We start from the raw sequence: 27,119 nt of genomic DNA, 5'->3' as shown, positions 1-27,119 counted from the left end.
GCTCGGGTGGCGCCGGCTCCGGTGACAGAGGGGGGGGGACGGGGGGGGACACGGGGGGGGACACGGGGGAGGGGACACGGGGGGGGGACACGGGGGGGACACGGGGACAGCGCGGGGGGGACACGGGGGGGACACGGGGGGGGGACACGGGGGGGGGACAGGGGGACACGGGGACAGCGCGGGGGGGACACGGGGGGGACACGGGGGGGACACGGGGGGGACACGGGGGGGGGACACGGGGGGGGGACAGGGGGACACGGGGACAGCGCGGGGGGGACACGGGGGGGACACGGGGGGGGACACGGGGGGGACACGGGGGGGGCACGGGGGGGGGGCACGGGGCCTCAAACACCCCCCCAAAAAAATTAAATTAAATTAAATTAAATTAAATTAAATTAAATTAAATTAAATTAAATTAAATTCAATAATTAAATTAAATTAAATTATTAAATTAAATTATTAAATTCAATTCAATTCAAATTCAAATTAAATTAAATTCAATTCAAATTCAAATTAAATTAAATTCAAATTTTTAAAAAATTGAAATGAAAATTAAAATATTAAAAACTAAAATTAACCTTAAAATTAAAATATTAAAATTAAAATATTAAAATTAACATTAACATTAAAAAATTTAAAATTGAAATTAAAATATTAAAATTAACATTAAAATTAAAAATTTAAAAATAAAAATATTTTTAAAAAATTAAATATTAAAATATTAAAAAATCAGAATAAAATTAAATTATCAATAAATTAAAATTTAAATTAACATTAAAATTAATAAAATTAAAATTAAAATTAAAAAATTAAAATTAAAAAACCAAAAAATTAAAATTAAGATTCAAATGAGAATATTAAAAAATTAAATTAAAATTAAAATTAAAATTAAAAAATTAAAATTAAAAAACCAAAAAATTAAAATTAAGATTCAAATGAGAATATTAAAAAATTAAATTAAAATTAAAATTAAAATTAAAATTAAAATTAAAAAATTAAAATTGAAAAATTGAAAAATCAACATTAAAATTAACATTAAAATTCAAAAAATTAACATTTAAATTAAGATTAAAATTTTAAAAATTAAAATTAAACAATTAAATAATTAAAATTAAAATTAAGATTAAAATTTAAAAAATTAAAATTAAAACTAAGATTAAAATTTAAAAATTAGAATTAAAAGTTAAAAAATTAACATTAAAATTTTCAAAAGTTAAAATTCAAATTAACTTTAAAATTTAAAAAATGAACATTAAAATTTTAAAAAATGAACATTAAAAATTAAAAACATTGAAATGAAAATTAAAATTAAAATTGTGGGAGATTAAAGGGATTTGAGGGAAAAATTTTGGGGTTTTTTGGGGTCACCCCCCCCTTGTAGAAAAGTTGTCATAATTCCCCTGGAATTGGCACAAATTCCCCTAAAATTGTCACAACCCCCCCAAAAATGTCACCCCCCCCCTTAGAGATTGTCACCCCAAAATTGTCACAAATCCCCCTCAGAGCTGTCACCACCCCCCTAAAAATCCTCACCCCAAAAATGTCACCCCCCGTTCAAAATGTCACCTCACAAAATTGTCACAAAAATTCTTCTAAACCCCCCCAAAAGTGTCACCCCCCCTTAGAGATTGTCACCCCAAAATTGTCACAAACCCCCAAAAATTCTTCTAAACCCCCCCAAAAATGTCACCCCCCCCCTTTAAAATGTCACCTCCCCTTTAAAATGTCACCTCACCATTAAAAATTTCACCCCCCCTTTTAAAATGTCACCTCCCCCCCCCAAAAATTTTTTGTCACCCCCTCAAAAATTGTCACAACCCCCCCCAAAAAATTGCTCCAAACCAGCCCCAAAATTGTCACAACCCCCCCAAAATTGTCGGAACGCCCCCTAAAAATTGTCACAACCGCCCCCAAAATTGTCACAACCCCCCCCTTTAAAATTGTCACCCCCCCCCCCAAATTTTTGCCACCCCCCCCCAAATTTTTGTCACCCCCCCCCCATTTATTTTTGTCACCGTCCCCCCCTCCCCTCCCCCCCCATTCAGCGGCCGCCGCCTCTGGGGGGGCTCAGGTGTCACCTCCCCTCCCCCCCCCATGGGTGACGGTGACACCAAAATCCCCAAATCCGCTGGGTCAGCACCCAAGGGTGCCCCCACCCCCCAGCCCGGGCTGGAATTGTGCCAAAAATTCGCTTTTTTCACCTCCAAAAAATCGCGTTTTGCACCCCAAAATCACCCCCAAAATTCGCTTTTTGCATCCTAAAATCACCCTCAAAATTCACATTATTACACCCCCAAAATTCGCTTTTTATACCCTAAAATCACCCTCAAAATCACCCCCAAAATTCGCTTTTTGCACCCTAAAATCACCCTCAAAATTCACATTATTACACCCCCAAAATTCGCTTTTTTGCAGCCCAGAATCACCCACAAAATTCGCTTTTTGCATCCTAAAATCACCCCCGAAATTCACATTATTACACCCCCAAAATCACCCCCAAAATTCGCTTTTTACACCCTAAAATCACCCCCAAAATTCGCTTTTTGCATCCTAAAATCACCCCCGAAATTCACATTATTACACCCCCAAAATCACCCCCAAAATTCGCTTTTTACACCCTAAAATCACCCCAAAATCACCCCCAAAATTCACATTATTACGCCCCCAAAATCACCCCCAAAATTCGCCTTTTACACCCCCAAAATCACCCCCAAAATTCGCTTTTTGCATCCTAAAATCACCCTCAAAATTCACATTATTACACCCCCAAAATTCACATTATTACACCCCCAAAATCACCCCCAAAATTCGCTTTTTACACCCTAAAATCACCCCCCAAAATTCACATTATTACACCCCCAAAATTCACATTATTACGCCCCCAAAATCGCATTTTTGCACCCCAAAATCACCCGCAAAATTCCCATTTTACACCCTAAAATCACCCTCAAAATCACCCCCAAAATTCACATTATTACACCCCCAAAATCATCCCCAAAATTCGCTTTTTACACCTTAAAATCACCCCAAAATCACCCTCAAAATTCACATTATTACACCCTAAAATCACCCCCAAAATTCGCTTTTTACACCCGAAAATCACCCCCAAAATTCGCTTTTTTCTCCTCAAAATCACCCCCAAAATTCACATTATTACACCCCCAAATTCACCCCCAAAATTCACATTATTATGCCCCCAAAATCGCATTTTTGCACCCCAAAATCACCCCCAAAATTCCCGTTTTACACCCTAAAATCACCCTCAAAATTCACAGTATTACACCCCAAAAATCGCATTTTTGCACCCCCAAAATTCTCATTTTACACCTCAAAAATTGCATTTTTCACCCCAAATTTTCACATTTTGCACCACAAAATCACCCCAAAAAAATCGCTGTTTTACACTCAAAAAATTTGTGGTTTTCACCCCAAAACCGCCCCCAAAATTCGAACTTTTGCAGCCTCAAATCTCCCCCCAAAAATTCTCATTTTGCACCCCAAAATCGTAAAAAAAAATTCGCATTTTTCACCCCCAAAAATTCCCATTTTTTATCCCAAATCACCCCCCAAAATTCGCCTATTTGCACCCAAAAATGCCCATTTTTTCACACTAAAATTGCCCCCAAAATTGTATTTTTCAACCCCAAAATGACCCCAAAATTCACATTTTTCATCTTTAAATTGCTCCAAAAATTGGAATTTAAACGCCTGATCCCGCTGATAATTAATTAATTAAAATTAATTAATTAAAATTAATTGTTAAAAAATTCCGAAGTTCAAAAAACTTCCAAAAATTAAAAAAAAAATTAAAAGTCAATAAATTTTTAAAAATTCAATGAATTCAAAATATTAAAAAACTCCAGGAATGAAATGAAATGAATTGAATTAATTACTCCCGAGAATTAATTAACACCCATAATTAAAGAAATAAAATAATAAAATAAAATAAAATAAAATCATCTTTAAAAACAAAAATAAAATAAAATAAAGTTTTAAAATAAATAAAATAAAATGAAATTTTAAAAAAATTAATTAAATTAATTACCCCCAAGCGAGTTAATTACCCTCGATAATTAAGAACCATTAATTAATTAAATATAGAGCTAAAATAAAATATAATAAATGAAATAAATGAAATTTATAAATAAGTAAAATAAATAAAATTAATTATCCTGGAAGCGAATTAAACACCCCGATAATTAACAGCCATTAATTAATTAAATTAAATTTAAAAATTAAAAAAAATAAAAAATAAAATAAAAAATTTTGTAAAATAAAATAATACAATTAATGAAATTAATTACACCCAAGCGAGTTAATTACCCCCGATAATTACTTCACACCCATTAAGAATTAATTAAATAAAATTAAATTATTAAATATAATTAATTAATTAATTAAAATAAGATAAAATTAAATTAAATTAAATTAAATTAAGCGAATTAAATGAATTTCCCCCAAGCGAATGAATCCCCGTGGTTAATTAAGGCATTAATGAATGAATTAATTAATTACCCCCCCCGTTAATTACCAGCCTTGGCCTCGGGCATGGCGGCGGCGGCGGGGGGGGGTCCCAAGTGCCCCCAACGCCCCCGGGACCCCCTTTAAACGCGGGAAATCCCGGCCACGCCCACCTTGGCCACGCCCCCTTTAAGCCACGCCCTCCTTAAGCCACGCCCCTTGGCGGGGGGGGCGAATTCCTGTCTCAGCTCCCCCTCAATGGCTCCAATGGAACATTCCAGGCCCTCCCCCCCCCCGCCATGAGCCCAATGGAACATTCCAGCCTCGGCGTTTGCCATGGCCCCCCCGATTTTGGGGTTTTTCCTCCAATTTTTGGGTTTTTTTCCCCCAATTTTGGGGGTTTTTTTCCCAATTTTTGGGGGTTTCCACCTAAATGTAAGGATTTCCACCCCAATTTTCCATTTCCACCCCAATTTTTTGGCATTTCAACCCCAAATTTTGGCTGATCCAATCCCAAATTCTGCAATTTCCCCCACAAATTTTGGGGTTTTACCCCAATTTCTGGAGTTTTACCCCATTTTTGAGATTCCCATCCCAAGTTTTTAGGATTTCCTCCCCCAATTTTTGAAATTTCCACCCCAAATTCTGGAATTTCAACTCAATTCCCATTTTTTGGGATTTCCATCCCAAATTTTGGGGGATTTCCACCTCAGTTTTTGGGGTTTCCCACCCCAAATTTTCGATTTCACTCAATTTTTTTCAAGTTCTTACCCCAGATTTTGGGATTTTCAACCCAATTGTTTCATTTCCGCTCAAATTTCCGGCATTTTTTTCTCAATTTTTGGCTTTTCCACTCCAATTTTTGGGGATTTCACCCAAATTTTTAGGATTTTCCCCCATTTTTTTGACATTTCCACCCCAAATTTTGCAATTCCCACCCATTTTTTTCAAATTTCCCCCCAATTTTTTCTTTCCCCCTCATTTTTAACATTCCCATCCCAATTTTCAAACTTTCCACCCTAATTTTTTCATTTCCCCCCAATTGTTTCAAATTTCCCCCTGCAAGTTTCAAATTTCCCACCCAATTTTTTTCCAATTTCCCCCAATTTTCCATCCAATTTTCCATCCATTTTTTTTTCCAATTTCCCCCAATTTTCAATCCATTTTTTTCCCAATTTTCCATCCATTTTTTTTTCCAATTTCCCCCCAATTTTTTCAATTTTTCCCCAATTTTCCATCAATTTTTTTCCAATTTCCCCCCAATTTTCCATCGATTTTTTTTCCAATTTCCCCCCAATTTTCCATCCATTTTTTCCAATTTTCCCCCAATTTTCCATCCAATTTTCCCTCCAATTTTCCCCCCCCAATTTTCCGTCAATTTTCCCCAATTTTTTCCATTTTTCCCCCAATTTTCAATCCATTTTTTTTCCAATTTTCCATCAATTTTTTTCCAATTTCCCCCCAATTTTCCATCCATTTTTTTCCAATTTTCCCCCAATTTTCCATCCAATTTTCCCCCAATTTTCTATTCAATTTTTCCAATTTCCCCCCAATTTTCCATCCATTTTTCCCATTTTCCCCCAATTTTCAATCCATTTTTTCCCCAATTTTCCATCCATTTTTTTCCAATTTCCCCCCCAATTTTCCATCCATTTTTTCCATCCATTTTTCCCCAATTTTCCATCCAATTTTCCCTCCAATTTTTTCCCAATTTTCCATCAATTTTCCCCAATTTTCCATCCATTTTTTCCCCAATTTTCCATCCATTTTTTTCCAATTTCTCCCCGATTTTCCATCTTTTTTCCAATTTTCCATCCATTTTTTTCCCAATTCCCCCCCAATTTTTTACGATTCCCACCCCTATTTTTTAACATTCCCACCCCAAATCTTCCCATTTTCCCCCCAATTTTTCCAAATTCCCCCAAAAAAACACCACCACAACCTTTTCCATGTCTAACCTCATTTATCCCCCATTTCTGGGGCTCTGCAACCGCGCCAGGACTCGGGGAAGGGCCAAAAACTCGGGGTCAAAAACTCCAGAAAATTCCACATTTCCAAAAAGCCCCAACCGGACCGAACCATTCCATTCACGGGGGGGGGGCGGGGATGGATTTGCTCCATTTTTGGGGATTTTTGGGGCGATTTTGGGATTATTTACAGCGGGGGGAGGGGCAGGGCGGGGGCGGGGGTGGCTCCGAGCTCTTTTTGGGGGGCGGGGGGGGTTCTGGGGGGGGGGTGGGGTTGTCGGGGCCGGGCCCGGCGGGCCCCGCCCGGCGCCGTTTCCGGAAGTATTTGTAGCGCTGCACGTAGGCGCACACCAGGTTGTTCACCTTGACCGGGTTGATCTCCCCCGCTGCGGCTGTGGCAGATCTGGCCGGGAAAAGGGAATTTGGGGGGGAAATTCAAATTTTGGGGGGGTTTTGGGGGGTTTTTTTGGGGTTTTGGGGTGTTTTTGGGGGGGGATTTTTGAGGATTTTTTGAGGATTTTTTGGGGTTTTTTTGGGGGGTTTTGGAGGATTTTTTGGGGGGGGTTTTAGGGGGTTTTTGAGGATTTTTTGGGGGTTTTTTGGGGGTGTTTTTAGGGGGGGTTTTGAGGACTTTTTGGGGATATTTTTGGGGTTTTTTGGGGGGGTTTTAGGGGGTTTTTGGGGGCGTTTTTGAGGATTTTTTGGGGTGTTTTACGGGGGTTTTGGGGGTTTTTTGGGTTTTTTTGGGGGGTTTTAGGGGGGGGTTTTGAGGATTTTTAAGGATTTTTTGGGGGGTTTTTTGAGGTTTTTTTGGGGGGGTTTTAGGGGGGTTTTGAGGATTTTTGAGGATTTTGGGGGGGGTTTTAGGGGGGGTTTTTAGGGATTTTGGAGGATTTTTAGGGGATATTTTGGGGGGTTTTTGAGTTTTTTTTGGGGGGTTTTAGGGGGGTTTTTGAGGATTTTTTGGGGGGGTTTTAGGGGGGATTTTGAGGATTTTTTGAGGTTTTTTGGGGGGTTATTTGGGGGGCGTTTTAGGGGGGGTTTTGAGGATTTTTTGGGGATATTTTTGGGGTTTTTTTGGGGGGGGGGTTTTGGGGTGTTTTGGGGGGTTTTTGAGGATTTTTGGGGGGATTTTTGGGGATATTTTTGGGGGATTTTAGGGGGTTTTTGAGGATTTTTTGGGGGTTTTTTGGGGGTGTTTTGGGGGGGTTTTGAGGACTTTTTGGGGATATTTTTGGGGTTTTTTGGGGGGGTTTTAGGGGCGTTTTTGAGGATTTTTTGGGGTTTTTTTGGGGTGTTTTAGGGGGGTTTTTGGGGGACTTTTTGGGGGATTTTAGGGGGGTTTTTGAGGAGTTTTTGGGGTTTTTTGGGGGGGTTTTAGGGGGGGTTTTGAGGATTTTTTGCAGATTTTTGGGGGGGGTTTTAAAGGGTTTTAGGGGGGTTTTTTGGGGAGGTTTTAGGGGGGTTTTTGGGGGGGTTTTTGGGGAGATTTTTGGGGGGGGAATTTTTGGGGGATTTTTTGGGTTCTTGAGGATTTTTTGCGAGATTTTTGAGGATTTTTTGGGAGATTTTTGGGGGATTTTTGAGGATTTTTTGGGGGTCTTTTAGGGGGTTTTAGGGAGGTTTTTGAAGATTTTTTGGGGTTTTTTTGGGGGGTTTTAGGGGGGTTTTTGGGGATATTTTTGGGGGGTTTTAGGAGGGTTTTTTAGGGATTTTGGAGGATTTTTTGGGGTGGTTTAGGGAGGTTTTTAAGAGTTTTTTTGGGGATTTTTTGGGGGGAATTTTTTGGATTTTTTTTTTTAATTTTGGGGATATTTTGGGGGGATTTTCCCCCATTTTGGGGTACCTTGTGCACGGCCTTGCGCAGGATGTCCTTGTACTCGTCCTTGGTTGTTTTGGGGATTTTTTGGGGGCATTTTTTGGTTTTTTTGGGGGGGGGGGGTTAATTTTGGGGACTTTTGGGGGGATTTTTTAGGGGATTTTTTTTTTAATTTTGGGGATATTTTGGGGGGATTTTTTAGGGGATTATTTTTTTAATTTTGGGGATTTTTTGGGGGGATTTTTCCCCATTTTGGGTACCTTGTGCACGGCCTTGCACGGGATGTCCTTGTACTCGTCCTTGGTTGTTTTGGGGATTTTTTAGGGGATTATTTTTTTAATTTTGGGGATTTTTAGGGGGATTTTGGGGATATTTTTTTAAATTTTGGGGATATTTTGGTGGATTTTGGGTACCTTGTGCGCGGCCTTGTGCAGGATGTCCTTGTACTCGTCCTTGGTTGTTTTGGGGATTTTTTAGGGGGATTTTTTTGGGGATTTTTTTTTAATTTTGGGGATTTTTGGGGGGATTTTTTGGGGATATTTTTTTAAATTTTGGGGATATTTTGGGGCATTCTGGGTACCTGTGCACGGCCTTGTGCAGGATGTCCTTGTACTCGCCCTTGGTTGTTTTGGGGATTTTTTAGGGGGATTTTTTGGGGATTTTTTTTTAATTTTGGGGATTTTTAGGGGGATTTTGTGGGGATTTTTTTTAATTTTGGGGATATTTTGGGGGATTTTGGGTACCTTGTGCACGGCCTTGCGCAGGATGTCCTTGTACTCGTCCTTGGTGATGTCCTTGCGTTGGTAGAAGGGTTGATGGCCAACTTGACCTCCTCGACCGCCCGCTCCTGCGTGTGCAGCTTCTTCAGGTACTGCGGGGACACCGGGGACACCACGAGGTCACCAAAGGTCATGAGAGGTCACCACGAGGTCACCAAAGGTCATGAGAGGTCACCAGAGGTCACCACAGGGCACCAGAGGGCACCACAAGGTCATGAGAGGTCACCAAAGGTCACCACGAGGTCATGAGAGGTCACCAGACATCGTCAGGGGTGATCACAGGGCACCAAAGGTCACCAAAGGTCACCACAGGGTCAGCAGGGTCATCCCAGGGTCACTGTCCTGGTCACCCCCCCCAGTATGACCCCAATGTCCCCAATCCCCCCAATGTCCCCCCAATGTCCCCCCATTGTCCCCAGTGTCCCCAATCCCCCCAATGTCCCCAAATCCTCTCAATGTCCCCAGTGTCCCCCTACCTTGTCTCTGTCCCCTCTGCCCTCGCTGTCCCCAATACCCCCCAATGTCCCCCAATGTCCCCAATGTCCCCAAGTCCCCCCCAATGTCCCCCTGCCCCCAACATCCCCAGTGTCCCCAATCCCCCAATGTCCCCCAATGTCCCCCAGTGTCCCCAATGTCCCCAATGTCCCCAAACCCCATAATCCCCCCAATCCCCCCAATCCCCCCAATGTCCCCAATCCCCCCCTACCTTGTCACTGTCCCCTCTGCCCTCGCTGTCCCCACTGTCCCCAATCCCCCCAATGTCCCCCCAGTGTCCCCAATCCCCCCAATGTCCCCACTGTCCCCAGTGTCCCCCTACCTTGTCACTGTCCCCTCTGCCCTCACTGTCCCCAATCCCCCAGTGTCCCCAATGTCCCCAATCCCCCCAGTGTCCCCAATGCCCCCAATCCCCCCAATGTCCCCCACAATCCCCCCAATGTCCCCAATGTGCCCCTACCTTGTCACTGTCCCCTCTGCCCTTGCTGTCCCCAATATCCCCATACCCCCCAATGTCCCCACTGTCCCCAGTGTCCCCAGTCCCCCCCTACCTTGTCACTGTCCCCTCTGCCCTCACTGTCCCCCAATCCCCCCAGCGTCCCCAATGTCCCCAATCCCCTCAATGTCCCCCAATGTCCCCTGTCCCCCCCTACCTTGTCACTGTCCCCTCTGCCCTCGCTGTCCCTCCTGTCCCCCCCGGGCCCCCCCAGGCCGGGCAGGGTGGGGGTTGGGGGCGCGGGGGGCCGCCCCTCCCCCGCCCAGGGGCAGCAGGTACGGGGGGGGCACCTGGGGGGGTCCCGGGGGGGCCCCGGGGGGGGGCCTGGGGGGGGCCCAGGGGGGGAGGGGCGGCCTTGCCGTGGCTCAGGATCTGCCAAGAAAAGGAAAATCAAAAATTGAATTAAAAATGTGGGGAATTTTGGGGAGGATGGGATTGTTTGGAACCCCCAATTTTGAGGGTCCCCACCCCCCTTTGGTTCCTTTTTTTGGGTGTCCCCCACCCCCATTTTGAGCTCCCCATCCCCATTTTGAGCTCCCCATCCCCATTTGGGGCGTCCCTGTTCCCTCTGGGTAGTCCCTGATCCTATTTAGGGGTCCCCACCCCCATTTGGAGGGTCCCAACCCCCTTTTTTTGGGGGGTCCCTGTTCCTTTTTGGGGTCCCCCACCCCCATTTTGAGGGTCCCAACCCCCTTTTTGAGGGTCCCAACCCTGATTTTGGGGTGTCCCCACCCCCTTTTTAGGGCTGTCCACCCCTATTTTGGGGGTCCCTGTTCCTTTTTAGGGGCTCCCCACCCCCTTTTTTGGGGGTCCCAACCCCCATTTTGAGGGTCCCAACCCCCTTTTTTTGGGGTCCCCCACCCTTTTTTGGGGGGTACCCCACCCCCTTTTTTTGGGCTCCCCACCCCCATTTTGGGGCTCCCCAGGTGTCTCTGTTCCCTTTTCGAGGGTCCCCACCCCTCCTTTGGGACACTCCCACCCTTTTTTGGGGTCCCCCCGGTGTCCCCACCTGGTTGGTGGCCTGGATCAGCTCCTGGGCCTTGGCCCTGCTGGCCAGGTTGGCCTCCTCCATCTTGAACAGCAGCGCCGTCACTGCCAGGGGAGGGGACACCCCAAAAACACCGCGGTAAACGCCACGGGGACACCCCAAAAACACCCAGGATGTCCCCAAAGATGTCCCCAAAAAGGTCACTTGCGTGCCACCACAAGCCCCAAAAATGTCTCCAAAAATGTCCCCAAAAATGTCACCCATGTGCCACCACAAGCCCCCCAAAACATCCCCAAAAATGTCCCCAAAAATATTCCCAAAAATGTCACCCATGTGCCACCATAAGCCCCCAAAAACATCCCCAAAAATGTCCCCAAAATGTCCCCAAAAATGTCCCCAAAGATGTCGCTCACGTGCCAACACCACCCCCCAGAAATGTCTCCAAAAATGTCAGGACACCCCAAAAACTCTCAAAATGTCCCCAAAAATGTCACCCCACAATCCCCCCAGAAACGCCCCATTAACCACAGAGGGGACACCCCCAAAATGTCCCCAAAAGTGTCCCCAAAAATGTCACCCATGTGCTACCACAATCCCCCAAAAACGTCCCCAAAAATGTCAGGACACCCCCAAACCACCCAAAAATGTCCCCAGAAATGTCCTCCAAAATTTCCCAAAAGTGTCACCCATGTGCCACCACAACCCCCCAAAACCACCCCATTAACCACAGAGGAACAACCCAAACCCACCGAAAACGTCCCCAAAAATGTCCCCAAAATTGTCACCCATGTGCCACCACAATGTCCCAAAAACCTCTCCAAAAATATCCCCAAAAATGTCAGGACAGCCCAAAACCACCCAAAAACGTCCCCAAAAACGTCCCCAAAAATGTCACCCATGTGCCACCAGAACCCCACAAAAATGTCCCCAAAAATGTCGGGACACCCCAAAACCACCCCAAAAAACTTGGGGACACCCCAAAACCCCCCAGAAACCATCCCCAACCATGTCAGCTCCACGCCAACACAATGCCCCCAAAATATCATGGAACCCCAAAAACCCCCAAAAAACTTTGGGACACCCCAAAAACCCCCTAAAATATCATGACACCCCAAAAACCCCCAAAAAAAACCCCAAAAATGTCGGGACACCCCAAAAACCACCCAAAAAATATCATGACACCCCAAAAACCCCCCTGAAACCATCCCCAACCATGTCAGCTCCACGCCAACACAACCACCCAAAAATCTCCCCAAAAACGTCCCCTCCATGCCAACACAACCTCCCCAAAAATGTCGGGACACCCCAAAAACCCCCCAAAAAACTTGGGGACACCCCAAAACTCTCCCAGAAACCATCCCCAACCATGTCAGCTCCATGCCAACACAACGCCCCCAAAAATATCATGACACCCTAAAAACCCCCAAAAAACCCCCAAAAAACCCCCCAAAAATGTCGGGACACCCCAAAAACCCCCAAAAAACCCCCCAAGAGATGTTGGGACACCCCAAAAACCCCCCCAAAAATGTCACAGGACACCCCAAAAAGCCCCCAAAACACTTCGGGACACCCCAAAAACCCCCCCAAACCCGTCACCTCTGTGCCAACACAACCCCCCAAAAATGTCCCCAAAAAATGTCGGGACACCCCAAAACCCCCCCAAAAAAAACCCCCAAAAAACTTGGGGACACCCCAAAACTCTCCCAGAAACCATCCCCAACCATGTCAGCTCCATGCCAACACAACCTCCCAAAAATCTCCCCCAAAAACGTCCCCTCCATGCCAACTGAACCCCCCGCCAAAAATATCATGACACCCCAAAAACCCCAAAAAACCCCCCAAAAAATGTCAGGACACCCCAAAAATGTCCCCAAAAAATGTCAGGACACCCCAAAAACCCAAAAAAACTTCACGACACCCCAAAACCCCCCCCCCTGAAACCATCCCCGTCACCTCCATGCCAACACAACCACCCAAAAATATCAGGACACCCCAAAAACCCCCAAAAAACTTTGGGACACCCCAAAACCCCCCCAAAACACTTCGGGACCCCCCCAAAATCCCCCCAAACTGTGACGTACGTGCCAGCACGCCGCTGGTGGCGCAGTCCACGCCGCCCTGCAGGCTCCATGCCCCGGCCGCCGTTGCCGTTGCCGCCGCTCCCGGTGCCGCTCCCGGCGCCGCCGCCGCCGTGGCCCTGCCCGGCTCCTCCTTGGCCTCGCTGCGGCTGTCGGCCTCGGGGTCCCCTCCGGGAGGGTCCCCGGCCCCCGGGCCCTCGGCGCCCCCGGCCTGGGCCGGCGCCGCCGCGCCCTCCTCGGGGAGGAAGGACACGTCCGGGGTCTTGCAGCTGCTGTCCACGGTCTGCGAGTCCGGCGTCAGCTCGCGCTCGGCCGGGGCGGTTTGGGAGGCCGGGGCGGATTTCGGGGTGACGGCCGCGGCCGGGGGACGGGGGGCTGGGAGGTTTCGGGGTCCCCCCGGGGGATTTCTCGGAGCCCGACCAGGCGGGGTCGGGTTTGGGGGGCAAACGGAGAGGGGGGGGTGGCGGCGCTCTGGCTGTCGGCTTTGGATTTCTTCAAAGCGCCACCGCCGCCGCTCTTCACCTTGGTCTTCCTCTTCTTCCTCGCCTCGCCCTTGGCCTTGACTTTGACTTTCTTCACCCCGCCCTTGATTTTGGGGGGTTTCACCTTGCGGGGTTTCACGCCCCCGTCGCGGGTTTGCCCCCCGTCGTTTTTGGGGGTCCCTTTCTCCGTTTTCTCCTCGGCTTTCAGGAACGCCGCGCGGCTCTCGGCGTCGCGGGCGAATTTCACCCCGATTCCGGCCCCACCGCCGCCTCCTCCATCTTTGGTGGTCGTGGTGGAGCTGACGCCCTCGCGGATCAACACCGACACCTTGGATTGAAGCTTCACCTTCCTCGGCACCGCCGCGGGCGCTTTCGGCGCCGCCGTTTCCGCCCCTTCCTTGTGCCCGCCTCCCGTTTTTCCTTTCCTGCCGCTTTTCTCCCGTGGCTTCTCTTTGCTTTTCCCGCTCTCCGCCGCGGCGGGCTCGGCGTAATCTTTAAATTTCTTCTTGTATTTCTCCCTCCCCGGCGGCCTCTCCTCGGGCCGGCTCCGTTTCCTCTCCTTCTCCTTCTTCCCGCCTTCCGCCGCCGGCCTCACCTCGGTTTTCCTCGCCGGGAACTCGGCGTGCTCGCGGTCCGAGAACCCCTCAAAGCTCAGCCCTTCGGAATCGTAGAGAACCTCGCGTTTGGGCTCGGGCGTGGCCGCGCGCCGGTTCACCGTGATGGTTCTCTTGATGGCAAAAAGATCCGAGTCGTTGAGCTCCTGCACCGAGGGCGGCACCACGCGCCGCCGCGACGCCTCGCCCTTCTCGGCCGCCTTTCCGTCGCCGCCGTCCCTGCGGGACCCGCGGCGCTCCCGGGACCTCGAGCGCTGCTTTTTTCTTCTTCTTCTCCCCGCGGTGTTTCTCTTTGTGCCGGGAGCGCCCGGAGCTGCCCGAGCGACGCCGGCGCCGTTTCTCCCTGGACCTCGAGCGCCGCGACCACGAGCGCCGGCGCGAGCGCGACCTGGACCCGCGGCGCCGGTGCCGCTCTTTGGATTTCGGCGCCGGCTCCGGAGCTTTTTTGGCGCTGACCCAGGCGCTCCCGGAGCCGCCGCGTTCCCGGGACCGTTTGGATTTTTTCCTGGACGTGGCTGAGGGCGAGCGCGGGCGACGGCGGCGCGCGGAGGCGACGCTGGCTGAGGATTTTCCTCCTCAAATCGGAGCCGTTGCCGCCGCCGTTGCCGCCGCCGCCGCCGCCGCTTTTCCAACGCGGATCCGGCTGGGACTCGGCGCCAAAATCGGCTTCTTCGTCGGAATCGGCGTGGAGAGACAGGAAATCATCGCCACCCTCGGGGAGACGCGGCGCTCGCGGCTCCGGCGCGCGGCCTCGGGCGGCGCCGGCGCCGGTCCCGGTGGTGCCACCGCCGCCGCCGCCGCCGCCACCGCCACCACGGAAAATCCTCAAGGGGCTGAACCTCTCCTCCTCCGGCTGCACGATCTCTCCCTCCTCGATCTCCGAGTCGCCCGGCGTGCCCCACTCGCGGCGCCCGCGGTGCCGGGAGGGCTTTGGGGTGGCGCCGCGCGGTTGCGGGGGCGGCGCCGCCGGATTTTGGGGCGCTTTGGGGTTGCCGGGGGTCACCACCTCCAAGGAGAGCTTGCCGTCGAATTTGGGGTGAGCCTCGCTCTCGGCGCGGCCTTTGCCGCCCAGATCCACCACGAAGACGCGGCGGCGCGGCTCGGCCACGGCGCGCCGCATTTCGGAGCCTTCCTCGCGCTCCTCCTCCTCCTCCTCCTCCTCGTCTTCATCCTCCTCCTCCTCCTCCTCGGGCAGGGTGGAGTCGGCGCCGGGAGGGTTTGGAGGCGTCTTTGGGGGTTCCGGATCTTTCTCGAAGTCCTGGCTCAGGCTGTTGTCGTCGTAGATGCCGGCCAAGGTCTCCGAGATGCGGCTGATGCTGTGGGAAACGTCCGGCAGCAGCGCCGGCGCCTCTTCCTCCTCCTCTTCCTCCTCCTCCTCTTCCTCCTCCTCCTCCTCCTCTTCTTCCTCTTCCTCTTCCTCCTCTTCCTCCTCCTCCTCCTCGGGGCTGGGGCTGCTGCGGGACGAGCTGGGGTTGGAGCCCGTGGGGTCGAAGGGGTCGTACTTCTGGTCCTGCCGGCCTTCGGCCTCTTTGCCGGGCGAGGAAGAGGAGGCGGCGCCGCTGCCGTAACCAAAATCCGGGGGGGCTCCTCCTCCTCCTCCTCCTGCGCCGCCGCCCCCCAAACCCGGGTTCTCCTCGTCGGTGGGGTGGAAAGGATCATAAATATCCAGGGAAGGAGAGCGGGGCCGGGCCGAGACGGGGCCGGGGGGGCCCGAGGAAGAGGAGGCGGACGAGGAGGAAGAGCGGGAGGAGGAAGAGGAGGAGGAGGAGGAGGAAGAGGAGGAAGAATCGGCTTTTTCCGGGGGGGTGGGTGCGGCCGGGCTCGTCCCGGCTGGCGGGGGGGGGGCTGTGGGGGGCGCTGCTGCTGCTGCTGCTGCTGGGGCCCCCCCGGCGCCCCCCCCCCGGGAGCGGCCGCTCGGGGGCCTCGGGGGGCGGCGGGGCCGGCCCGGGGTGGGGGGAGGGGGCCCGGCGGGTCCGGTGGGGGAGGGGAGGGAGGCGGGGGGGGGTCCCGGGCGGGGGGGCCTGGGGGGGATGGGGGACCCCCAGGGACGCGCCAGCGACGGGAGGAGGAGCCAGGGAGGTGACCTGGGGGGGGGGGACAGAGAGGAGGGGAGGGAGGGGTCAGAGGAGCACAAAGATGGCCCCAAAATAAATATCCCATTTCCACCCAAAATCCCACATTTCCACCCTAAATCCCCCATTTCCACCTAAATCCCACATTTCCACCCTAAATCCTATAGAGATCCCATCAAAATATCTCATTTCCACCTAAATCCCACATTTCCACCTAAATCCCACATTTCCACCCTAAACCCTATAGAGATCCCATCAAAATATCCCATTTCCACTTAAATTCCCCATTTCCACCCTAAATCCTATAAAGATCCCATCAAAATATCCCATTTCCATCCTAAATTCCATATTTCCAGGCAAAATTCCACATTTCCAGCCTAAATTCTCCATTTCCACCCTAAATCCCCCATTTCCACCCTAAATCCCCCATTTCCACCCTAAATCCTATAGAGATCCCATCAAAATATCCCATTTCCACCTAAATCCCCCATTTCCACCTAAATCCCCCATTTCCACCCTAAATCCTATAGAGATCCCATCAAAATATCCCATTTCCACCTAAATCCCACATTTCCACCCTAAATCCTATAGAGATCCCATCAAAATATCCCATTTCCACTTAAATTCCCCATTTCTAGCCTAAATCCCCCATTTCCGGACTAAAATCCCCATTTCCACCCTAAATCCTATAGAGATCCCATCAAAATATCCCATTTCCACCTAAATCCCACTTTTCCACCCTAAATCCTATAAAGATTCCATCAAAATCCCCCATTTCCACCTAAATTCCACATTTCCAGCCTAAATCCCCTGTTTCTGCTTTAAATCCCCAATTTTTACCCCCAAATCCCCGATTTCCACCCTAAATCTTATAAAGATCCTCCCCAAAAATCCCATTTCCACCCTAAATTCCACATTTCCACCCTAAATCCCTCATTTGCACCCTAAATTCCCTGTTTCTGCCTTAAATCCATTTTTACCCCCAAATCCCCCCCAAAACCCCTCGGAATTCCCCCAAACCCTCTGAAATCCCAACCAAAATCCCCTCAAAATGTTCCCAAAATCCTCCCCCAAATCTCTCCAAACATCCACCCAACTCCCCCAAACCACCCCAAAACCTCCCAAAATCACCCCAAAACCTCCCCAAAATCCCCAAATCCTTTCCAAACCCCCCAAAAATCCCCTCAAAATCCCCCCAAAACCTCCTCAAATCCCCCCAAAATCCACCCAAACTCTCTGAAATCCCAACCGAAATCCACCCAAATCCCTCAAATCCCCCCAAAAATCCCTCCAAAATCCTCCCCCAAGCCCCCCATATAAACACCCAAACCCACCAAAATCACCCCAAAATCACCCCAAAACCACCCCCAACCTCCCCAAACCTCTTCAGAGCCCCCCAAAATCCCCCCTAAACCCCCCAAAATCCCGCCCAAACCTTCCTGAAATGCCCCCAAATCCTCTAAAAATCACCTCAAAATTCCCCCCAAAACCCCTCCAAATCCTCCCAAAATTGCCCAAAATCCCCCCAAAAATCACCTCAAAACCTCCCCAAAATCCCCAAATCCTTTCCAAACCCCCCAAAATCCCCCCAAAACCTCCTCAAATCCCCCCAAAATCCACCCAAACTCTCTGAAATCCCAACTGAAATCCACCCAAATCCCTCAAATCCTCCCAAAAATCCCTCAAATCCTCCCCCAAGCCCCCCATATAAACACCCAAACCCACCAAAATCACCCCAAAATCACCCCAAAACCGCCCTCAACCTCCCCAAACCTCTTCAGAGCCCCCCAAAATCCCCCCTAAACCCCACTAAACCCCGCCCAAACCCTCCTGAAATCCCCCCAAATCCCCCAAAAATCACCTCAAAATTCCCCCCAAAACCCCTCCAAATCCTCCCAAAATTGCCCCAAATCCCCCCAAAAATCACCTCAAAACCCCCCAAAATCCCCAAATCCTTTTCAAACCCCCCAAAAATCCCCTCAAAATCCCCCCAAACTCTCTGAAATCCCAACCGAAATCCACCTAAATCCCTCTCAAATCCCCCCAAAAATCCCTCAAAATCCTCCCCCAAGCCCCCCATATAAACACCCAAACCCACCAAAATCACCCCAAAATCACCCCAAAATCACCCCAAAACCACCCCCAACCTCTTCAGAGCCCTCCAAAATCCCCCCTAAACCCCCCAAAACCCCGCCCAAACCTTCCTGAAATGCCCCCAAATCCCCCAAAAATCACCTCAAAATTCCCCCCAAAACCCCTCCAAATCCTCCCAAAATTGCCCCAAATCCCCCCAAAATCCCCCCAAACCCCCCCAAACCCCCCCAAGCCCCCGCACCTGCTTTGGGGGCCCTCCAGGGCCGTTCCCTGCGCAGGAGCCCCGAGGCGGCCGCCAGCCCCCCCAGGTCGGCCACGCGAACCTCGGCCACCAACTCCAGCTCCTCGTCCTCGGGGGAGCCCTCGCTGCTGCGGGGACACGGGGCAGGGGTGAACCCCAAAACCCGGCCCTGAACCCCAGAAACCCGGCCCTGAACCCCAAAACCCGGTCCTGAACCCCAAAAATCCGGTCCTGAACCCCAGAAACCCGGCCCTGAACCCCAAACATGGAGCCCAAAAACCCGGCCCTGAACCCCAAACATGGAGCCCAAAAACCCAGCCCTGAACCCCAAACGTGGAGCCCTGAACGACCCAAAAATGGAGCCCAAAAATGGAGCCCTGAACCCCCCAAAAATGGAGCCCTGAACCCCAAAAATGGAGCCCTGAACCCCCCAAAAATGGAGCCCAAAAATGGAGCCCTGAACGACCCAAAAATGGAGCCCAGAACCCCCCAAAAAGGGACCCCAATACTGCCCCGGAACCCCAAACATAGAGCCCTGAACCCCAAAAATGGAGCCCTGAACCCCCCAAAAATGGAGCCCTGAACCCCCAAAAGGGACCCCAATACACCCCCCTGAACCCCCAAATAAGGGACCCCAAAAACCCCCTGAACCCCAAAAATGGAGCCCAAAAATGGAGCCCAGAACCCCCCAAAAAGGGACCCCAATACCCCCCTGAACCCCAAAAATGGAGCCCTGAACCCCCAAAAAGTGACCCCAATGCCCCTCTGAACCCCAAAAATGGAGCCCTGAGCCCCCCAAAAATGGAGCCCTGAATCCCAAAAAGGGACCCCAGGATCCTGGGAATTCCCTGAACCCCAAAAAGGGACCCAGACCACCCTGAACCCCAAAAAGGGACCCCCAACACCCCGCGTGGACCCCAAAAAAGGGATAGAGAGACCCCCCCGGACCCCAAAAAGGGACCCTAAAAGTCCCCCCTGTTTTTGGGGTCCCTCCCCCCCCATTTTTAGGGTGTCCCCTCCCCAGTTTTGGGGTCCCCCCCCCCTCACCTGCTGAGCTGCAGCTGCTCCAGGGCCCCTCCCGGGCCCCCCATGGGCTCCCAAACCTGGGGGGGAAATCGGGGTCAGCACGGACTGGGATAAACTGGGATAAACTGGGATAGACTGGGATAGACTGGGATAAACTGGGAAATACTGGGATAAACTGGGAAATAAACTGGGATATACTGGGATAGACTGGGATAGACTGGGAAATAAACTGGGAAATAAACTGGGATAAAGTGGGAAATAAACTGGGACATACTGAGAAATAAACTGGGAAATGAACTGGGATATACTGGGATAAACTGGGATAGACTGGGATAGACTGGGAAATAAACTGGGATATACTGAGAAATAAACTGGGATATACTGGGATAGACTGGGATAAACTGGGATAGACTGGGAAATAAACTGGGAAATAAACTGGGATAGACTGGAATAAACTGGGATATACTGGGATATACTGGGAAGGATTGGAAGGGAACTGGAAGGGGATTAGGATGGGACTGGGATGGACTGGGAGGGACTGGGAGGGGACTGGGATGAACTGCATTATACTGGGAGTGAACTGGGATGGACTGGGAGGGACTGGAGGGGACTGGGAGGGCACTAGACTGAACTGGGATGGACTGGGATGTTGAACTGGTGTGAACTGGTCACTCACTGGTCTGAACTGGTCACTCACTGGTGTGCACTGGTCACTCACTGGTTTGAACTGGTCACTCACTGGTCTGAACTGGTCACTCACTGGTCTGAACTGGTCACTTACTGGTCTGAACTGGTCACTTACTGGTTTGAACTGGTCACTCACTGGTCTGAACTGGTCACTCACTGGTGTGAACTGGTCACTTACTGGTTTGAACTGGTCACTCACTGGTCTGAACTGGTCACTCACTGGTCTGAACTGGTCACTCACTGGTCTGAACTGGTCACTTACTGGTTTGAACTGGTCACTCACTGGTCTGAACTGGTCACTCACTGGTCTGAACTGGTCACTCACTGGTCTGAACTGGTCACTTACTGGTTTGAACTGGTCACTCACTGGTCTGAACTGGTCACTCACTGGTCTGAACTGGTCACTCACTGGTTTGAACTGGTCACTCACTGGTGTGCACTGGTCACTCACTGGTCTGAACTGGTCACTCACTGGTCTGAACTGGTCACTCACTGGTTTGAACTGGTCACTCACTGGTCTGAACTGGTCACTCACTGGTCTGAACTGGTCACTCACTGGTTTGAACTGGTCACTCACTGGTTTGAACTGGTCACTCACTGGTTTGAACTGGTCACTCACCGGGCCGCCCTCAGGCCGGGGTCCCCAACACCAGCGCTGCCGTGGGGGCTTCAGGGGGGGCTCTGGGGACAAACAGGGGACACCTGAGACATTGGGGACACCCAGGGGACACCCCCAGGTGACACCACCCATCCCCCAGGTGACATTGGGGACACCCCCAGGTGACACCAGGACCACCCACGGGACACTGGGGACACCCCAGGTGACACTGAGGACACCCCCAGGTGACATTGGGGACACTGGGGACACTCCCAGGTGACAACAGGACCCCCCAGGGGACATTAAACATCCCCAGGTGACATCAGGAACCCCCCAGGTGACATTGGGGACACCCCAGGTGACATTGGGGACAATGGGGACACCCCCAGGTGACACTGAGGACACCCCCAGGTGACATTGGGGACACGCCAGGTGACACTGGGGACACCCCCAGGTGACATTGGGGACACTGGGGACACCCCCAGGTGACACTGGGGACACAGGGGACACTCCCAGGTGACATTGGTGACACCCCCAGGTGACACTGAGGACACCCCCAGGTGACAATGGGACCCCTCAGGTGACACTGGGGACCCCCGGGTGACACTGGGGACCCCCCAGGTGACCCTGGGGACGCGCGGGTGCCGCAGGTGGCCTCACCTTGTCCCCAGGTGAAGGCGCCGCTCACCAGGCGCTGCAGGGCCTTCTGTGGGGGAGGGGAGACACAACAGCCTCAGGGGGGCCCAAACCACCCCAAAATATCCCAAAAATACCCCAAAAATACCCCAAATACCCCCAAAATACCCCAAAAATACCCCAAAGATATCCCCAAAAATACCCCAAAAATATCCCCAAATACCCCAACGATATCCCCAAATACCCCAAAAATACCCCAAAGATATCCCCAAATACCCAAAAAATACCCCAAAACCACAAATCACCCCCAAAAGATCCCAAAATACCAAAAAAATACCCCCAAATACCCCCAAAATACCCAAAAAATACCCCCAAAAAACCCCCAAAACCACCCCAGAAATCCCCCAAAACCACCCCAAGACTGCCCCAAACCACCCCAAAAATCCCCCAAAACCATCCCCAAAGCTGCCCTGAAACAACCCAAAACCCCCAAAATACCCCAAAAACCACCCCAAAGACAGCACCAAAACAACCCCAAACCACCCCAAAAATACCCCAAAGCCAGCCAAAAATACCCCAAACCCACCCCAAACTGCCCCCAAAATATCCCAAACCCACCCTAGAACAACCCAAACCACCCCAAAACCCCCTCAGGAAGGTCCAATACCCCCTAAAATTACCCCAAAACCCACCTCAAATAGCCCAAAAATACCCCCAAAACCACCCCAAAACCCCCTCAGGGAGCTCCCATTGCCCCTAAAATTACTCCAGAACACCCCCAAAAATACCCCAAACCCACCCCAAAAATACCCCAAAACCACCCCAAAAATACCCCAAACCCACCCCAAAAATACCCCAAAACCACCCCAAAAATACCCCAAAACCACCCCAAAACCACCCCAAAAATACCCCAAACCCACCCCAATACCCTTCAGGGGGTTCCCTGCACCCCAAACCCCCTCAGGGGTGTCCCAGGCCCCCCAATCTCCCTTCCAATCCCCCCCAGTCCCTCCCAGTTCCCCCCCAGTTTCTCCCAGTTCCCCCCCAGTCCCTCCCAGTCTCACCAGTGCCCCCCAATCTCCCTCCCAGTCCCCCCCAGTCTCACCAGTTCCCCCCAATTCCTCCCAGTCCCTCCCAGTCTCACCAGTAGACCCCAATCTCCCTCCCAGTTCCCTCCCAGTCCCTCCCAATCCCTCCCAGTCCCCCCCAGTTCCCCCCCAATCTCCCTCCCAGTCCCTCCCAGTTCCCCCCAGTCCCTCCCAGTCTCACCAGTGCCCCCCAATCTCCCTCCCAGTCCCTCCCAGTTCCCTCCCAGTCTCACCAGTAGCCCCCCAATCTCCCTCCCAGTTCCCCCCCAGTCCCTCCCAGTCCCCTCCCAGTCCCTCCCAGTTCCCTCCCAGTTCCCCCCAGTTCCCTCCCAGTCCCCCCCAGTCTCACCAGTAGCCCCCCAATCTCCCCCCCAGTCCCTCCCAGTCCCCCCAGTTCCCCCCAGTCTCACCAGTAGCCCCCCAAACTCCCCCCCAGTCTCCCCCCAGTCCCTCCCAGTCTCACCAGTAGCCCCCCAATCTCCCCCCCAGTTCCCCCCAATCTCCCCCCAGTTCCTCCCAGTCCCCCCAGTCCCTCCCAGTCCCCCCCAATCTCCCTCCCAGTTCCCCCCCAGTCTCACCAGTAGCCCCCCCAGTCCCTCCCAGTCCCCCCCAGTGCCCCCCAGTCCCTCCCAGTCCCCCCCAGTCCCCTCCCAGTGCCCCCCAGTCTCACCAGTAGCCCCCCAGTCCCTCCCAGTGCCCCCCAGTCTCACCAGTAGCCCCCCAGTCCCCCCCAGTCCCTCCCAGTGCCCCCCAGTCTCACCAGTAGCCCTCCAGTCCCTCCCAGTTCCCCCCAGTCTCACCAGTAGCCCCTGGCTGGGCCGCAGGGACCCCTCAGGTTCTGGGGGGGCTCCCCCGGGTCCCCCCCCCCCCTCCTCGCCCGGCCCCGCCGGGTCCTCCCCCCCCCGGGGGGGCTTCTCCTCCTCCTCCATGGACGGCGATGCCCTGGAAAGGGAAAAGGGGTTGGGGGCTGCCAAAAATGGGGTTTGTACCCCAAAATTGGGGGTTTGTACCCCAAAATTGGGGGTTTGTACCCCAAAAATGGGGGTTTGTACCCCAAAATTGGGATTTTCTACCCCAAAAATGGGGGTTTCTACCCCAAAATTGGGATTTTGTACCTCAAAACTGGGGTTTTCTACCCCAAAATTGGAATTTTCTACCCCAATTTAAATTGGGATTTTGTACCTCAAAATTGGGATTTTTCTACCCCAAAATTGGGATTCTCTACCCCAATTTAAATGGGGATTTTTGTACCTCAAAATTGGGACTTTGTACCCCAAAATTGCGATTTTCTACCCCAAAATTGCGGTTTTCTACCCCAATTTCTCCCTCTGGTCAAATTCCCAAATTTTTCCCCTTTTTTTTTTTCAGCCTAAATTTTCATTTTTCGGTCTCAAAATCTCAATTCTTACCCTAAAATTCTCTTCCTTGTACTAAACCCCACCCCAAATCTCACCTTTGTTCCTCATTTTTACCCCAAAATTCTCAGTTTCTCCCCAAAATCTTCAATTCCTGCCCCAAAATTCTCCTCCCTGTCCTAAACCCCACCCCAAATATCCCCAATCCTGCCCCAAATTCCACCTCAGTTCCCATTTTTACCCCAAAATTTTCAATTTCTCCCCAAAATCCTCAATTCCCAGCCCAAAAATCCCCTCCCTGTCCCCCCCAAATTCTTTTTTTCCCTAAATCCTCAATTTCTCCCTCAAAATCCCACCCCAAATTATCCAATTCCGCCCCAAATCCTCTTTTCCCACCCCAAATCCCTCCCCTCATCCCAAATCTCCTCTTCTGACCCCAAAATCCCCCTGTTCCTCCCCCAAATCCCATCCCCGGATCCCAAATGTGCCTTTTTTAGCCCAAACCCTTTCCCTGTACCCAAAATCCTCCGTTTCTCACCCAAATCTCCTCCCCACACCCCAAATCCTCTCTTCCTTCCCCCAAATCCCTCCCAGTACCCCCAAATCTTCATTTTCTTCTCCCAAATCCCTCCCAGAACCCCCAAATCTTCATTTTCTTCTCCCAAATCTCTCCCAGAACCCCCAAATCCCCCATCCCACCCCAAATCCACATTTTCTTCTCCCAAATCCCTTCCAAAGCCCCCAAATCCCATCCCCACACCCCAAATCCTCCTTTTTTTACCCCAAATCCCCTCCTGCACCGCAAACCCTCTCAAATCCCCAAATCCCACCCCAAATCCCCTCAATATTCCCCAAAACCCCTCAATCTCCCCCAAATCCCCTCAATCTCCCCCAAACCCCCAAATCCCACCCCAAATTCGCTCAATCTCCCCCAAACCCCCTCAACCTCCCCCAAATCCCCCCAATATTCCCCAAATCCCCCCTTTTCGGCCCCGAATCCCCAAATCCCACCCCAAATCCCCTCAATATTCCCCAAACCCCCTCAGCTCCCTCCTCCCCTCACGCCCCCTCCCCATCTCCCCCCGCCCCCTCCCGCCCCCCGGATCCCCCCCAAACGCCGCCGTTCCCGCCCCAAACCACCTCGAACCCCCTTTTCTCCCTTGTCTCCCCCCAGAACTTCCCCTCAAGACCCCCGTCCCCATTCCGGACCCCCTCAGGACCCCCCAAAACCGCCCCAAATCCCCCCGACCCCCGCCCGGGCCCGGCCGCCATTTTACCGCGGCTCCTCCGCTCCCTCCGCTGGGGGGCGTGGCCTCGCGGTGCATGACGGGTAGCGCCGCCTACCGGGTGGGAGGACCCGCGCCGCGCGCCGTTGCCAGGCGACGCCGCCAGCGTGACCACGCCCCCATACTCAACCGCGCCCAATCACAGCGGCCCCTCCCTCCCTTAGACCACGCCCGCGCTTTGGCCCCGCCCATTTTCTGTACGAATTGGGACGGTGCGCTCGCGCATGGGGGCGGGGTTTGAATATATTAAAGGGAGGTCACGCCCCCTGGAAGCGGGGGTGGATTTGGGGGCTTCGGGAGGGAATTTCGGGGGGTCCTGAGAGCGGTTTGGGAGATCCCGAGGGGATTTTTCTACCCCCAGAAATTCTGGGGAGTCCCGAGTGCGGTTTGGAGGCTCCCGAGAGGATTTTGCGGTGTCCCGAGGGGATACTGGGGATTCCAGGTGCATTTTGGGGGGTCCCAAGGAGATTTTGGGTGGTGCTGAGAGCGGTTTAGGAGGTCCCGAGCCAATTTTGGGGGGTCCCAAGTGTGGTTTGGGAGGTTCCGATGGGATTTCGGGGGTCCCAGGTGTGTTTTGGGAGGTCCCGAGGGGATTTTGGGGCATCCCGAGAGGATCTGGAGGGGTCCCGAGTGCATTTTGGGAGGTCCCGAGGGGATTTTGGGGATCCCAGGTGCATTTTGGGAGGTCCTGATGGGATTTTGGGGGGTCCTTGGTGTGTTTCAGAAGGTCCCGGGTGCATTTGGGGGGGTCCCGAGGGGATTTTGAGTGTCCTTGGTGCATTTTGGGGATCCCGAGGGGATTTTGGGGGTCCCCTGTGCGTTTTGGTGAGACCCCCTCCTCAAGCCATCTGACCCCCCCCAAAATCTGACCCCTTCCATTCCTAAAACCCCCCCCCCAACTCTGTCCCTCCCTGCCAAATCCCATTCACCCCCGGTCCTGCCCCCATTTCCCCCCAAAATCCCCCCCAGACCCCTCCCAAACATCCTCTACCCCCTTGCTGACCCCCCAAATTCCCCCCTTTCCCCCAAAAAAAAAACCTCACAGAGCCTTGGGAACAATTAAAAGGTCTCAACAACACCCACAACGTGCCATAAAATACGGTAGGAAAGGGGGGCACCCCCCAGTTCTCACCCTAAAACCCCAATTTTCCTCTGAGGGATGTCCCAGCCTCACCCTTCCCCACCCCAAAATTCCCTTTTCTGCCCCACTCCCCCTCTTTTTCCCCCCTCAATCCAAATTTTCCACCTCCAGGAGCCCCTTTTGAACCCCAAATCCTGCTCCAAGCCCCCACATTCCCTCCCTGCACCCCAAATTTATCCTCACACCAAAAATCCCCCATTCCCACCCCAAATCCCTCCCAGTACCCACACGGCCAAATCCCCAAATCCCTCTCAATCCCATCCACAGAATCCCCCCAAATCCTGCTGGTTCTGCCCCAAATCCCCCCAAATCCTGCTGTTTCTGCCCCAAATCCTGCTGTTTCTGCCCCAAATCCCCCCAAATCCTGCTGGTTCTGCCCCAAATCCTGCTGTTTCTGCCCCAAATCACCCCATACCCCATTTTTTCCTTCTCCCTCTCACAATCTTCCCCTCAGAACCCTTTTCAACCCCTCAAACCCCCTCAAAATCCCCCAAAACCACCCCAATCCCCCTGAACCCCACCCAGGCCCTGCTGCCATCTTCCTGCGCCTTCCTGGCCACACAAAAATAAAATTTACAAGAGTAAAACTTACAATTTTCCATCTTGTGCTGTAATCTTTTTTCCTCCCATGGGTTCTCGGTCCTTTCTGTGGGAGCAAAGGTGGAGGGAATCTTCCATGGCTTTGGATTCTCCTGGTCAGGCTCAGATTTTTCTCC

General features: G+C 51.7%; 1 protein-coding gene across 1 annotated transcript; it reads right to left on the bottom strand.

Moving 5' to 3' along the window:
- Positions 1 to 6,404: 6,404 nt before the first annotated feature.
- Positions 6,405 to 25,385, bottom strand: SCAF1 (SR-related CTD associated factor 1). The gene is given in 17 exon segments (XM_071420706.1): positions 6,405 to 6,812; positions 6,814 to 6,831; positions 8,991 to 9,061; positions 9,064 to 9,118; positions 9,733 to 9,753; positions 9,982 to 10,042; positions 10,175 to 10,389; positions 11,027 to 11,109; positions 13,087 to 13,387; positions 13,390 to 14,850; positions 14,853 to 16,263; positions 18,587 to 18,714; positions 19,634 to 19,689; positions 20,285 to 20,980; positions 21,558 to 21,603; positions 23,422 to 23,563; positions 25,321 to 25,385. Coding segments are annotated over 17 exon segments (5,031 nt in total). The 3' UTR covers positions 6,405 to 6,611.
- Positions 25,386 to 27,119: the final 1,734 nt, after the last annotated feature.

The sequence above is a fragment of the Agelaius tricolor genome, unplaced genomic scaffold (genome assembly GCF_023055355.1).
Source record: "Agelaius tricolor isolate 1412-34295 unplaced genomic scaffold, bAgeTri1.0.p SCAF_156, whole genome shotgun sequence".
Classification (NCBI taxonomy): domain Eukaryota; kingdom Metazoa; phylum Chordata; class Aves; order Passeriformes; family Icteridae; genus Agelaius; species Agelaius tricolor.
The sequence above is the reverse complement of the archived record's forward strand: the minus strand, read 5'-3'. Positions and strand labels throughout refer to the sequence as shown.